At 45.2% G+C, this 15,698-nt stretch overlaps 1 protein-coding gene across 1 annotated transcript in view; it reads left to right on the top strand.

Moving 5' to 3' along the window:
- Positions 1 to 15,698, top strand: part of LOC100490733 (nuclear RNA export factor 1) — a 40,728-nt gene that overhangs the window by 7,144 nt on the left and 17,886 nt on the right. The window contains exons 3-8 of the mRNA XM_004914799.4: positions 2,068 to 2,208; positions 5,086 to 5,145; positions 9,737 to 9,787; positions 10,236 to 10,329; positions 11,799 to 11,882; positions 15,359 to 15,463. Coding sequence (XP_004914856.2) covers positions 2,068 to 2,208; positions 5,086 to 5,145; positions 9,737 to 9,787; positions 10,236 to 10,329; positions 11,799 to 11,882; positions 15,359 to 15,463 — 535 coding nt within the window. The remainder of the gene's footprint in view (positions 1 to 2,067; positions 2,209 to 5,085; positions 5,146 to 9,736; positions 9,788 to 10,235; positions 10,330 to 11,798; positions 11,883 to 15,358; positions 15,464 to 15,698) is intronic.

Below are 15,698 nucleotides of genomic sequence, written 5' to 3'. Positions count from 1 at the left end.
CACCAGACACAACCGCAAAGTCCCCAGGTTCTTCGCAAGATATCGAGACCCTCTAGCAGAAGGGATAGACGCCATGACCATGCCTTGGCGCTTTCGCCTAGCTTACATTTTCCCGCCTCTGCCGATGCTTCCCCGGGTGCTCAAAAAGATTCGCAGAGAAGAGGCCAGGGTCATAGTAGTCGCCCCATGCTGGCCCCGGAGGCCCTGGTACTCAGACCTCCTAAGCCTGTCCCTAGAGGCTCCGGTACCGCTCCCTCCAAGGGACGACCTCCTTTCCCAGGGTCCCATCCACCATCAGAATCCACATCTCTTCGCGTTAATGGGGTGGCTCTTGAAGCCTCAATCTTAAGGGAAAAGGGCTTGTCGGAAGAAGTAATCTTGACCATGCTAAAAGCACGGAAGCCATCAACGTCCAAAGCTTACCACAGGACATGGGATTGCTACCACTCCTGGTGCGACCAACAGAACCTTGATTTCAGGGAAATCAGTATCCCAACAATTCTTGACTTCCTACAAGCCGGGCTGGCCAAGGGGCTTCGTCTCGGTTCCCTGAAGGCACAAGTATTGGCTCTTTCCATCCTGTTCCAGGAACGCCTAGCACTACATGAAGACGTGCGTACCTTCCTCCAAGGGGTGTCGCGAGTAGTCCCGCCATTCCGACACCCGATTCCCGCATGGGACCTCAATCTGGTACTTAGGGCTCTGCTCGAGCCCCCCTTCGAACCACTGGAGACGGTGGATCTTCATTTCCTCACGTGGAAGACCGTATTCCTGGTAGCCATAGCCTCCGTTCGGCGGGTTTCAGAACTGAGTGCATTATCTTGTTCACCACCCTTCCTGATTTTCCAGGAAGACAGAGTGGTACTACGTACGGTACCCAGTTTCCTTCCCAAGGTGGTATCCTCATTCCACATCAATGCGGAGATTATTCTTCCCTCCTTCTGCAATAATCCTCAGAACGAAAAAGAATCAAAGCTCCACTGCCTAGACGTGGTGAGAGCCTTAAAGATCTATACTTCACGTACCAAATCATTTAGAAAAACAGAGTCACTATTTGTACTCCCCTCAGGCTCTAGAAAAGGGCTCTCGGCTACCAAAACCACAATAGCCCGTTGGATCAAAGAGGCGGTCAGGCGGTCCTATCTGGCACATAAGAAGACACCACCCTTACGTTTACGGGCTCACTCTACCAGAGCATTAGGAGCCTCTTGGGCTCATAGAAACTTTGCGTCAGCTGACCAGATTTGCAAAGCGGCTACCTGGTCCTCCTTACACACCTTTACACGGTTTTACCAATTTAATACTTACCTCTCCGCGGAGGCGGCCTTGGGCCGAAAGATCCTCCAAGCGGTAGTTTCTTAAGGAGTTCCTCCCTCCCTTATTCGGGGCATCTTTGGTATGTCCCCACTGTTCCTGTGTCCCCCTTGGACGTGAGAGAAAGGGAGATTTATGTACTTACGGTTAAATCCTTTTCTCTCCAGTCCTAAGGGGGACACAGGACTTCCCCCCCGGAACTCTTGGGGTTCAATTCAGCTGTATATGTAGCATAAGTTCAATGGAGTTATGTTCCTGTTTGAGTTTGTTATTAACTGAAGGCGGTTCGCCGAGCAAGCGGGGATAAAGGGAGAAGGAGTGGCTACAATTCTTACGTCACTACAGTGTCCTGCCTCCTGGTGGGAGGGGCCCTTTACCCCACTGTTCCTGTGTCCCCCTTAGGACTGGAGAGAAAAGGATTTAACCGTAAGTACATAAATCTCCCTTTAGATGTTTTCTCCTAATAGATACACCAGCCCGGGGTAAAAGGTAAATGATTACAATCACGGGGGAGGGGTATGTAACATTTGTCACCCCCCCTCAGTGATTTTTACTTCCCCTTCTGCTTTAACTCATGCATTACTTTGTACTGGAACACAATAATAAACACTATAGGGGAATGTAAAACAAAATGCCCATTTGCCCTAATTCCATATCCTAATTTTTCTGGGGTGGGCACAGAACCATTGAGTTTGACTCTCACACGGAGATGGGACAATAAACTGAAAATACTCGATCATCTTCCGTACACAGGGTGCCTGGACCGCCTTGCCTCAGTTTGTGTCGAACTGCAGAAAGGCCCCACCTCACTAAGCAGTTCTACCCCAGCATGAGACTAGAGGTGGCAAAAAAGAAAAAACGTTTTCGGAAACAAAGCTGGTTCCACCGAAGAAGGTAAGTTCTTTGCTTGGAGAAATGTAGTTAATGGTAAATTCAGAAATCTCGTTTTCCTCAGCATGCCAGTGGCTAGAGGATCTGCTGGTCACATCAGTCTATTTAAATGCAGCAAAAAAACTGAGTCAAGGAGGTCAGGCGACCCTGTGTATGAGAGATGAGGTAAGATATTCATTAAACCCCCTTATTAAATAGCATTTAACCCCTCTGGTAGGGTATCTTAACACGTTTTATTACATACAGTAGTAGGTAGTGATTAAAACAGTATACAGCAGTGCTGTCCAACTTCTGCCGTGCCGAGGGCCGGAATTTCTCTCGCATACATGGTGGAGGGCCGCTAATGGAAGCCAGTTTTGGCCACTCCCCCATTTTAAACCACACCCACTTCAACCATCATTCATATGTTAAAGAATTATATTATGTTATATTAAGACACACCCTTAAATCTATATGCCTCCTCCCCTGTGGAGAGCACAGCAACCCCCAGCATATAATTACACACCTTAGGGACCATTTAATGTCTATTTCCAACTGCTAACAAACTCCCAGAACAAACCCCTGTCAGGTTCACCTCCCACAGGCAGCATAGGGTAGGCAGAGTATGGCACACACAGGCAGCACTCTGCCTACCCTATGCTACCTGTGTGTGCCATACTCTGCCTGCCCTATGCTGCCTGTGTGTGCCATACTCTGCCTGTCCTATGCTGCCTGTGGGTGCCATACCCTCCCTGCCCTATACTGCCTATGTGCCATACTCTGCCTACCCTATGCTGCCTATACACAGGTAGCATATGCCAGGCAGTACAAACAATGTCCGAGGTGTGAACAGGGGAACAATGTGGGTGATTACAGCCTGAGCCTGAGGTGTGAACACTGCAGGGGGTGAACAATGCAGGTATTAAAAGGTGTGAACAACACAGGGGATTACATGTTTAAACAATACAGAGGGATTACAGCCTGAATCTGAGGTGAGAACCATGCAGGGGGGCAGTTAATCTCAGTACTGACACCATTTAAAGCTAACACAAAGTTAAGGCATTAAAGCAGCCAGACAGGTGGGGGGCCACACAGAGGGGGGTCGAGGGCCGCCAGTTGGACAGCACTGGTATACAGTATACAGTAATACAGTATATTTTGGATTTTTGAATGGGGATCTAAAGGCAAAATAATCGCTAAATGCATTACAGTTATGGGACCTGTTATTCAGAATACTGGGGACCTGAGGTTTTCCAGATAAGGGATCTTTCTGTAGTTTGGATCTCCATAACTGAAGTCTGCTAAAAATCATTGAAATATTAAATACACCCAATAGGCTTGTTTTGGCTCCAATAAGGATTAATTATACCTTAGTTGAAAACAAATACAAGGAACTGTTTTATAATTACAGAGAGAAAAGAAATCATTTTTAAAACTTAATAATTTGCTTATAATGGAGTCTATAGGAGATGGCCTTTCTGTAATTCGGAGCTTTCTGGATAATGGGTTTCCGGATAAGGGATCCTATACCTGTATCTGTGTCTTATGGAACAGCTTAGCAATATATACTGATTGAAAAGCGACTACTGAGTCACAAAGTAGTCAGTCAGATCAGCAGGGGGCGGGGCTTAGGGAACTGTTCCAAACCATATTACATAAAAAATCAGGGAAGGCTGCATATTTTTTAATTGATGTATATTGCAAAGTTGATTCATAATGATGTTTATTTGTCAAAAAGTTGTGTTTGGGTGGAGTTCCCCTTTAAACAGCTGCCGTCTTTTAGTCACTGTCTGTTACCGGCATGTCTGGTTACTATATAAAGCTGTACAAAGCCCTAGGCACACTTGCAGTACTATTTATTGTTAGTTATGTGACTCCGACACATTTCCTCAGCACTTCAGAGGAGCTTACAATCTAAGGTCCCTATCCCATTCCCATCAGTCCCTGCCCCAGTGAGCTTACAATCTAAGGTCCCTATCCCATTCCCATCAGTCCCTGCCCCAGTGAGCTTACAATCTAAGGTCCCTATCACATTCCCATCAGTCACTGCCCCAGTGAGCTTACAATCTAAGGCCCCTATCACATTCCCATCAGTCACTGCCCCAGAGGAGCTTACAATCTAAGGTCCCTATCACATTCCCATCAGTCCCTGCCCCAGTGAGTTTACAATCTAAGGTCCCTATCACATTCCCATCAGTCCCTGCCCCAGTGAGTTTACAATCTAAGGTCCCTATCACATTCCCATCAATCCCTGCCCCTGTGAGCTTACAATCTAAGGTCCCTATCATATTCCCATCAGTCCCTGCCCCAGTGAGCTTACAATCTAAGGTCCCTATCACATTCCCATCAGTCCCTGCCCCCGTGAGCTTACAATCTAAGGTCCCTATCATATTCCCATCAGTCCCTGCCCCAGTGAGCTTACAATCTAAGGTCCCTATCACATTCCCATCAGTCCCTGCCCCAGTGAGCTTACAATCTAAGGTCCCTATCACATTCCCATCAATCCCTGCCCCCGTGAGCTTACAATCTAAGGTCCCTATCACATTCCCATCAATCCCTGCCCCAGTGAGCTTACAATCTAAGGTCCCTATCACATTCCCATCAGTCCCTGCCCCAGAGGATTGCAGATAATGCCCTGGCTGGAATTGACCTCAGGAATTCAGTGCTGCAAGTCAGAAGTGCTACCCACAGAGCCACTGTGCTGCCATTACAGTAGAGTAGAGAGTATTCAGTCAGTATGTATTGCAAAGTTTTTCAATATAACAGATAATGCATTTAGTAATGAATAATTTTGCCTTTAGATCCCCTTTAAACCTCCGCTTTCAGTATAAATGTAATTGAAAACACAACTCAATTCTATTGAATTAAATTGTTTGCTTTTTTTTTTTGCTTATTTACAAGTGTCCAGCTTTCAGTTGATGGAAGACGAAGAGTAAAATGCAATTTTATAGAATGCGACAGGTAAGTCTTTAACATTTATAATAAAACTTAACATTGTGTTCTATTGAATACTGTATGTTCTGCATAGAACCTGAAAGAAAGGATTCCCCCACCCCTGCAAAGGATTTTGTACATTGCAAGTAACTTGATTTGTTTTTTAAATTGACCAGTTAAGTGGTTGAGTTTTAGACAGTGCTGTTGGAAAAGGAAAGGGCATCACATGTATTTAAAATATATATATAATGTATTAGATTGTAAGCTCTACGGGGCTGGGACCTCCTTCCTACTGTGTCTCATACCCCATGGCACTTACTCCCTGTGTATTTATACTTATTTATTGTATTTATTATAACACTTGTCCTCCCTGTGTGTCATTGTGTATATTGTAAGATTGTACAGCGCTGAGTACCCTTGTGGCTCTTTATAAATAAAGTTATACATATATATATATATTTAAATGTTTTGCATTTTAGTTTGTTTACTGAGCTTTCTTATCAGAAGTGTCTCTCAGAATGACTATTTGCCTGCAACCTCTTCTCTTCTCTCCCCTTCTTCTGTTAATTACTGTAGCTTTCATAGCAGGCTTGCCTAGATTGGGGGACAAAGGCACCATGTAGCTGAGGATCCTGCCGCTGCATAGAGAAGATACTAAAAGGTTAAAAAAGCCCCCACCCCAGACACTTTCCTTAGTTCTCGATTTCTGCGTTGTGTCCTCAGAAGGAGGATGGACGCGTGACCAGGGCACAGTGGTCATGTTTTCATCCTAAGGCTACACCACCCTGGGTTGTCGCAACTTTGCCTCGCCAACCCCCCCAACAAAATGTTTTCTTCCCCCCCTTAGGTTGCCTTTTTCTCCCTGACCCACACCTACAGCCTTCCCACTCCACAGAGATCTGCAGGCTGGGCAGGATTGTGCCTGGTATATTCCCTTTTTTCTGCTCCCTATGGGATGCCAGGCCATGTTCTGGTAGGTATGTGTCGCAGCATACAGAAGCCTGCAAGCTATTTGGAGCAGGAACTTCCCTACCCCTTGTATAGATTATTGGTTGTTTGTGTAATCTGTATGGTCAGTGTTTACATCAATTTTATTGTACAAGGCTGCGGAATATGTTGGCACATGTTAATAAATAAACATTCTCTCTTGCACCATAGATTGTTCTTTCATTCCTTCTGCGAGAAGCTCAAACTGCCAAACCATTCCTTCTCTAAAGCTTTGGACAAATCTACTCAAGACAAATCCTTTGTGGTATAAAGCTCTGCTCTCCCGAGGAATTCCTTAAAGTAACAGTAACTCCAAAAAATGAGAGCTTTAAAGTAATAAAAAAATAATGCACTGTTGCCCTGCACTGGTAAAACTGGTGTGTTTGCTACAGTAACACTACTATAATTTATATAATATGCTGCTGTGTAGCCATGGGGGCAGCCATTCAAGCTGGAAAAAAAGAGAAAAGGCACAGGTTACATAGCAGATAACAGATAAGTTCTGTAGAGTACAATAGTGTTTTATCTGATATCTGCCATGTGCCTGTGCCTTTTTTCCTTTGAATGGCTGCCTCCATGGCTACATAGCAGCTTATTTATATAAATTATAGTAGGGTTTCTGTAGAAAACACCCCAGCTGTACCAGTGCAGGAATGGCTGCCCCCGGGGCTACACAGCGGGGTATTTATATAAACTATAGTAGGGTTTCTGTAGCAAACACCCCAGCTGTACCAGTGCAGGAATGGCTGCCCCCGGGGCTACACAGCGGGGTATTTATATAAACTATAGTAGGGTTTCTGTAGCAAACACCCCAGCTGTACCAGTGCAGGAATGGCTGCCCCCGGGGCTACACAGCAGGGTATTTATATAAACTATAGTAGGGTTTCTGTAGAAAACACCCCAGCTGTACCAGTGCAGGAATGGCTGCCCCCGGGGCTACACAGTGGGGTATTTATATAAACTATAGTAGGGTTTCTGTAGCAAACACCCCAGCTGTACCGGTGCAGGAATGGCTGCCCCCGGGGCTACACAGCAGGGTATTTATATAAACTATAGTAGGGTTTCTGTAGCAAACACCCCAGCTGTACCAGTGCAGGAATGGCTGCCCCCGGGGCTACACAGCGGGTATTTATATAAACTATAGTAGGGTTTCTGTAGCAAACACCCCAGCTGTACCAGTGCAGGAATGGCTGCCCCCGGGGCTACACAGCGGGTATTTATATAAACTATAGTAGGGTTTCTGTAGCAAACACCCCAGTTGTACCAGTGCAGGAATGGCTGCCCCCGGGGCTACACATTGGGGTATTTATATAAACTATAGTAGGGTTTCTGTAGCAAACACCCCAGTTGTACCAGTGCAGGAATGGCTGCCCCCGGGGCTACACAGCGGGGTATTTATATAAACTATAGTAGGGTTTCTGTAGCAAACACACCAGCTGTACCAGTGCAGGAATGGCTGCCCCCGGGGCTACACAGTGGGGTATTTATATAAACTATAGTAGGGTTTCTGTAGCAAACACCCCAGCTGTACCAGTGCAGGAATGGCTGCCCCCGGGGCTACACAGCGGGGTATTTATATAAACTATAGTAGGGTTTCTGTAGCAAACACCCCAGCTGTACCAGTGCAGGAATGGCTGCCCCCGGGGCTACACAGCGGGGTATTTATATAAACTATAGTAGGGTTTCTGTAGCAAACACCCCAGCTGTACCAGTGCAGGAATAGCTGCCCCCGGGGCTACACAGCGGGGTATTTATATAAACTATAGTAGGGTTTCTGTAGCAAACACCCCAGCTGTACCAGTGCAGGGCAGCAGCACATTACATATTAGTTACTTTTATACACTTTAATTTTTTGGTGTTACTGTTCCTTTAAGGCAGTCACCTGAGCTACTTTTGGCAAGTGTGGACAAAAATGTTTCAGGACCTATAGGTCCTTCAATATATATTATGGATATACAAGATTATGCTTCCCTCCGTCCCACACAGGTTCATCATATTGCAAATGGCCATTCAAAACCAAAATCCAAATAATTTGCTTTTCAAACTATTACTCTGATACGTGAGGTTCGTTAAGTATAATTAAATCTGTCCCACCTCCTGAACACACAAGAGGTGTCTACTTATTAGATCCCTAGAAAGGAGGGATCCTACTCCCATGTAACTGGAAGAGTCCCAAGCCGGACTTGAATTTCTTACTATTGAGTGCTATTCTGATACCTACTGGGAGCTGCTATCTTGCTCCCTTCCCATTGTTCTGCTGATCGGCTGCTGGGGGTGAGGGGGGGGGATATCACTCCAACTTGCAGCGCAGCAGTAAAGTGTGCCTTAGTCTGAGCTTTCAGAAGGAGCCAGCACTACACATTAGAACTGCTTCCAGCTAACCTATTGTTTCTCCTACTCCCATGTAACTGGAGGAGTCCCAAGCCGGACTTGGGTTTCTTACTATTGAGTGCTATTCTGATACCTACTGGGAGCTGCTATCTTGCTCCCTTCCCATTGTTCTGCTGATTGGCTGCTGGGGGGGGGGGGGAGGGAGGGGTGGATATCACTCCAACTTGCAGCACAGCAGTAAAGTGTGCCTGAGTCTGAGCTTTCAGCCAGCGCTACACGTTAGAACTGCTTTCAGCTAACCTATTGTTTCTCCTACTCCCATGTAACTGGAGGAGTCCCAAGCCGGACTTGGATTTCTTACTATTGAGTGCTATTCTGATACCTACTGGGAGCTGCTATCTTGCTCCCTTCCCATTGTTCTGCTGATCGGCTGCTGGGGGGGGGGAGGGAGGGGTGGATATCACTCCAACTTGCAGCACAGCAGTAAAGTGTGCCTGAGTCTGAGCTTTCAGCCAGCGCTACACGTTAGAACTGCTTTCAGCTAACCTATTGTTTCTCCTACTCCCATGTAACTGGAGGAGTCCCAAGCCGGACTTGGATTTCTTACTATTGAGTGCTATTCTGATACCTACTGGGAGCTGCTATCTTGCTCCCTTCCCATTGTTCTGCTGATCGGCTGCTGGGGGGAGGGGGGGATATCACTCCAACTTGCAGCGCAGCAGTAAAGTGTGCCTGAGTCTGAGCTTTCAGCCAGCGCTACACATTAGAACTGCTTTCAGCTAACCTATTGTTTCTCCTACGCCCATGTAACTGGAGGAGTCCCAAGCCGGACTTGGATTTCTTACTATTGAGTGCTATTCTGATACCTACTGGGAGCTGCTATCTTGCTCCCTTCCCATTGTTCTGCTGATCGGCTGCTGGGGGGGAGGGGGGAAGATATCACCTCATCTTGCAGCACAGCAGTAAAGTGTGCCTGAGTCTGAGCTTTCAGCCAGCGCTACACATTAGAACTGCTTTCAGCTAACCTATTGTTTCTCCTACTCCCATGTAACTGGAGGAGTCCCAAGCCGGACTTGGATTTCTTACTATTGAGTGCTATTCTGATACCTACTGGGAGCTGCTATCTTGCTCCCTTCCCATTGTTCTGCTGATTGGCTGCTGGTCGGCACTTGTAACCTTTTAGTATCCACTCTCCAGCCGTAAGATCGTCATCACAATGGAGCCTTGTGCCCCCCAATCTAGATGAAGAGAAAAAGAATTCAACAGTGAGTACAAAAATTCCTTTTTCTCCTTTAATCAGGGACTCGCAGGGACAGTGCCCACTATCTTTGGATGAATCTAATGAGATTGAGTAAGTATTGTCTCTGTGTAAGTAGAACTGCTACTCACATGTGAACTGGCAAAGCCAGGGGCTGGGATAGAAGCGTTAGCTAGAAGGTTAAGATACGCTGGGGTGTCTAAGCTTTGGCACAAAAGCAGCTGTTACTGCAATTTATGGTGCTACAGCCATCGGTGGGTTAAAAATTGGCTTTGGTTTCCCTTTACAAGTAATGTCCTACTAGTCCCCCATATATACAAATTGAATCTGTAAATAAGATTCTTATACGCTAGGTCTATATTACCCCAGCATTCAGGGTATCCAGTCTTAGAAATGGCTGAAAGAGTATAAAAAGGTATCTGTGGTGCCATACAGAATATTGCCAAGTGTTGTTCATTTCTTCTACACAAAGGTGTGAATGTTTTCTCTGGTTTGTTTAAGTGAAGGCTTAGCTTGAATAGTGTGCTTTTTGCATTTGCAGGGACCCATATGAAGGAGGATCACATTTGAATCCATCAAATGGCCAGCTTTATAGAGCAAAAAATGATAACACTCAAGTATGGTTTAAAATAACGGTGTGTATCCCTTTTCTCTCACTTGTGAGGGGTGTAACACCTATTGCATTATCTCTCTGCCTCTGTGTAACATTATCCCTTATAGCAGTGCTGTCCAACTTCTGCGGTGCCGAGGGCCGGAATTTCTCGCGCATACATGGTGGAGGGCCGCTAATGGAAGCCACTCCCCCTTTTAAACCACACCCACTTCAAACCACACCCATTTTATCAGTACATAATTACACACCTTAGGGAGCATTTACTGGCTATTTCCAACTGCTAACAAACTCCCAGAACAAACCCCTGCCAGGTTCCCCTCCCACAGGCAGCATAGGGTGGCACTCTGCCTGCCCTATGCTCCCTGTGTGTGCCATACTCTGACTGCCCCATGATGCCTGTGTCTGCCATATGCTGCCTGTGTGTGCCATACTCTGCCCTACCCTGCCTGTGTGTTCAATACCCTCCCTGTCCTATGCTGCCTGTTTGTGCCATACCCTCCCTGCCCCATGCTGCCTATGTGCCATACTCTGCCTGCCCTATGCTGCCTACACACAGGCCTGAGGTGTGAACAGTTGAACAATATGGGTGATTACAGCCTGAGCCTGAGGTGGGAACACTGCAGGGGGTAAACAATGCAGAGATTAAAAGGTGTGAACAGGGGATTACATATTTAAACAATACAGAGGGATTACAGCCTGAATCTGAGGTGAGAACCATGCAGGGGGGGGGGCCAGTTAATCTCAGTACTGATACCATTTAAAGCTTATACAAGGGTAAGCCATCAAAGCAGCCAGACAGGTGGGGGGCCACACAGAGGGGGGTCGCGTGCCGCCAGTTGGACAGCACTGCCTTATAGTATATAACTCAACCTGCAGCCTTGTGCCTTTATATGGGCACAGAACCCCTCAGTGACTGCTAATATCCTTATCATTTACAGTAGGGGGTACATTATCCCTTATAATACATGAGTGATACTCAGAGTTCCCTGTATAACTCAGCCTGCAGCCTTGTGCCTTTATATGGGGGGCACAGAACCCCTCAGTGACTGCTAATATCCTTATCATTTACAGTAGGGGGTACATTATCCCTTATAATACATGAGTGATACTCAGAGTTCCCTGTATAACTCAGCCTGCAGCCTTGTGCCTTTATATGGGGGGCACAGAACCCCTCAGTGACTGCTAATATCCTTATCATTTACAGTAGGGGGTACATTATCCCTTATAATACATGAGTGATACTCAGAGTTCCCTGTATAACTCAGCCTGCAGCCTTGTGCCTTTATATGGAACCCCTACTGCATCCTAGGAAACATTTTTACAGCTACAGAATTGAAATAAATGCAATGTTCATGTTTCTGCTCTGTTTAATAGCCCCGTTCTTGTCTCCATGCCGGTGTAAGCTTCAGCCTGTAGAAAGAAAAAGGCATAAGGGATATCGTTTATTGTGTTACGTTGTACATAAATGCTAACAAATCTTTATTATCATAGATCCCTTACGGAAAAGATTATAATAAAGACTGGCTCTTGAATGCTATTCGCGAGGAGTGTGGGCTTTTCTTTAGGGCTGAGCAGGTAAGTGTGTGATATACTGTAGGTATATGTGTGTATATATGTGTGTATATATGTATATATAAACAAAGGATGGCACACCGCTACATAACATACCTCGGCTGCTCGGTAAAGGGTTCCAATAGTATAAAAAAGACCAGCAACTCCGGGATTTCTTGTGAAAAATCAAAACATATATTCAAAGTAGCATAAACAGCCTGTTATATAAATTTTATATACACACAGAAGGTCTTCACTCATGTGTATAGGGTCATCATCAATGCAATATTTATACGTAATGATATATGATATGAAATCAAAGTGATTACCGTTATTGTTACAGCTATTATAACTATAGTAATTGCCTTTTTGGCATTTAGGAAATCGCCAGGATGCAATAACAACATTAAGTGTTCCATAGTATTGTTCTGATGGATCTTTATGCACAATTATGCACTTTAATATTTAGTCATTGATTAAGATATCTGCATCTATAGCAGGGGTGGGCAAACTTCGGCCCACGGGCCACATCAGGCCCGTTTGCCTTTTTAATCCGGCCCGCCGACTCCTGATTGGTTGCGCCCCGTGCGTGCGCGTGACGTCAGAACGCACGGGGCGCAACCGTATAAAACTTCAGATGCAGCGGGAGCCGGGGGACTGACACAGGCGGAGGAGGCAGGAGGATGGAGCCAAAGGAAGCTGTAGGTTGCGGGGGGAGCTGGTGGGAGGATGTTAAGGAGGATGATGGGAAGAACGCTGGGGGGAGCTGCAGGATGCTGGGTAGGATGCTGAGGGGGGGAGCTGAAGGATGCTGGGGGGGAGCTGAAGGATGCTGGGGGGGAACTGCAGGATGCTGGGGAGTGGAGCTGGAGGATGCTGGGTGGGGTGCTGAGGGGGGAGCTGGAGGATGCTGGGGGTTAGCTGGAGGATGCTGGGGGTTAGCTGGAGGATGCTGGGGGTTAGCTGAAGGATGCTGGGGTGGGGAGCTGCAGGATGCTGGGTAGGAGCTGAGAGGCCCCGTGATTTCTAATGGCGGCCTTGGGCGTAACGCTGGTCCGGCCCGGGCCGTCTGTAAGTCAATGTGGCCCCTGAGTCAAAAAGGTCTTTTTAGGTGTAGATTTATTTAATTAATTAAGTTATCACTAATTTGTTTTTGTTTTTTTGTGGTTTTTGAATTATTTGGTGTGTTTCTAATACAACTAAATGATATGTGCTATATGCAGGGTTGGCTGAAAACCCATGGCTATGTATATTTCAAAATTTTGATATACTTTGAGCTTGATATAGGGTTAGCTAAGCAACCCTGCACACTGTATATTGTAAATGCTAAGGGTATATAAGGGAAGTGACACAAGCAAACCACATGGTGCGAAACGCGTTAGGAGATTGATGTTTTATATGTTAGTTATGTTTTTGTTCATTTGAGCCAATAAATGTTGTTGTTTTTATTCCACTGAAATTTTTGCTGTTTATTCTTATACTGATTCAGGACTTATCAGTGGGATCTAACTAGTAGATTCCCTTTCTGAAACCTTATTTACCATTTATCATCATCGCCTGGGTGCAGGTTCAAAATGAAGCATAAACAATCTCGAGGAGGAATCTGCACTACTCAGGCCTTATGTCCAATATCAAAAAGGTTTAGAAGGGGAGTTTCCCTTCAATAAATCTTTTTGATATTGGACATAAGACCTGAGTAGTGCAGACTCCTCCTTAAAATGATTTGGATTTGGTTCGGCCAGGCACTTGGATTTGGCTGGATCTGAATCCTGCCGGAAAAGAGTCCCAAATGGAATCGTGGATTTGGTGCAGCCCTATGTGTTATAATTGAAATATTCATTTATGTATCTAACTTAGAATATAACCTACATGCTCATTTGCAGTTACAGTTAGTGACCGCGGGCTGCCAGGAGGCACATTTATCCTGAATTTAGCGAAGTTCCTACAGTGCAGCGTTCAGGTTTATACGTGTTTTGCATTAAAAACTATCCGGCCTGTCGGTCCACGTGCCGATCATAAACCAAGCGCAGCTGCAGGAAATGGGGTTAGCCTCACATATCCTGGGACATAATGGTGTAACTGTAAAGCCTGTTTTGGGGGGTTACCGCCATCCTTAAAGTTGTAAAGCAGCTGGCAGCCTGGTCTTAATGCGCCATTAACACTGCAAGTGTGTTTTATGCAATGTCCCTAGGGAGCTCAGGCATGAAGGGGTTAATGGTAGGGGTAAACCAGAGCTAGAGCTTCACTCAGATGCTCCTCCTTATCTTCTTTAACCTTACCAATTATTTTAAAATAAGCTTTTGTTTCCAAGATATTATTCTAATTATTATTTATTGTACAGCGCTGCGGAATATGTTGGCGCTTTATAAATAAATGTTGATAATAATAATAATTATTAGAATTACTTTTAATTTGAATGGATTTCGTTACAATAGCACCACCTGCTGGCCACTTTCCTGAACATGAAGTAGTTGAGGAAGTTGTCAGGAGAAAGAGCTGATCTGATGTTCTTCTGGTTAGGAAAAACTTTAGAAACCCCATAACTTTTCCACGTCTTTCCTAACCAAAAGAACATCAGATCAGCCCTTCTTTCTCCTGACAGCCTGTTCAACGAGGTCCTCCAATACTTCATGTTTGGAAAGTGACCAGCAGGTGGCGCTGTTATAACAAATTGCATTTATATTAACAGTACTTTACCCCTTAATATATTGGAATTAAAAAATAAATATTAAATGTAGACTGCAAAAGTGTGAAAATTGGGCAAAGGCACTGCTAGAGGGGTGAATAAATCCCTACATGGGGGATGGAGGGGTATTACAAAGCAATCGACTGCATAGATTTGGAGGTATAAGGCAGGTGGTCTCAGGAATAAACAAAGCTCCTTGTGTGTTACAGCTCACTCTTTATTCAGAAGTGCAAAATATTATTATTAAGTGACAAAATCAGACTTAATTATGGAAATGTAATGGCTAAGTCTTGCCACTGTGTATGCAGAATGTTTGTGCTCCAAGTCTACAAATACCACTGGAGTAGTTAATCATTTAGTTTATTTAGCTTTTTGTTCAGTAGCTTTTCAGCTGGGAAATTCAGAATCTAATTGGTTTCTAGGGTCCAAGTTGCCCTAGCAACCAAGCAGGTAGTTTGAATAAGAAGCTTGAAGATGAATAGGAGAAGGCCTGTATAGAAATGGAGTAATAAATGTTACAGTAACAATTGTGGCCCCACAAAGCTATAGGTTTTTTTGGCTGCCTGCTCAGTGACCCCCATTTGAAAGCTGCAAAAAGTCAAGAAGGCAAATAATTGAAAAACTATAAAAGAATTAAGACCAATTGGAAAGTTGCTAAGAGTTGACCATTCTATTATAAACTCCCTCTTTCTTCTTTTGTTCTTTTTTCTTATTAAGTTAGTACAAACTGACCTGGGCGGGTTAAGGTGGGATGAATGTTTTTGAAAGCACCCATTTCAGACCTGTGCAGTGTAATGATTTCTTTTATTTTTAGTTCCACTATGTTAAAAAGAAGGCAGTGTTCTTTGTGGATAAGTTTGCCACAGCAAAGGCGCTACTTAATGCATCCAGGAAAATCCAAGCTGATCAGTACTTCAAGGTAAGATAAAACCCAAGCTTATTGCCAGTTGGTGCTGATACTGGATGTTCCAAGTGAGCCGGTGTTTGCCTTGACCCAGGCCCAGACTGGCAATCTGTGGGTTCAGGCAAATGCCAGAGGGGCTGCTGTAAGGTGCCACAGACAGTCACTATTTATTGGGCTGGGGGGGGGCTGTTTGTGCCTCTGGGTACTGGGAATGCCAGGGGGGCTGTAAGGTGCCACAGACAGTCACTAT

Source organism: Xenopus tropicalis, chromosome 5, assembly GCF_000004195.4.
Source record: "Xenopus tropicalis strain Nigerian chromosome 5, UCB_Xtro_10.0, whole genome shotgun sequence".
In the NCBI taxonomy this organism is placed as follows: domain Eukaryota; kingdom Metazoa; phylum Chordata; class Amphibia; order Anura; family Pipidae; genus Xenopus; species Xenopus tropicalis.
This window is presented reverse-complemented; position numbering and strand designations above follow the sequence as displayed.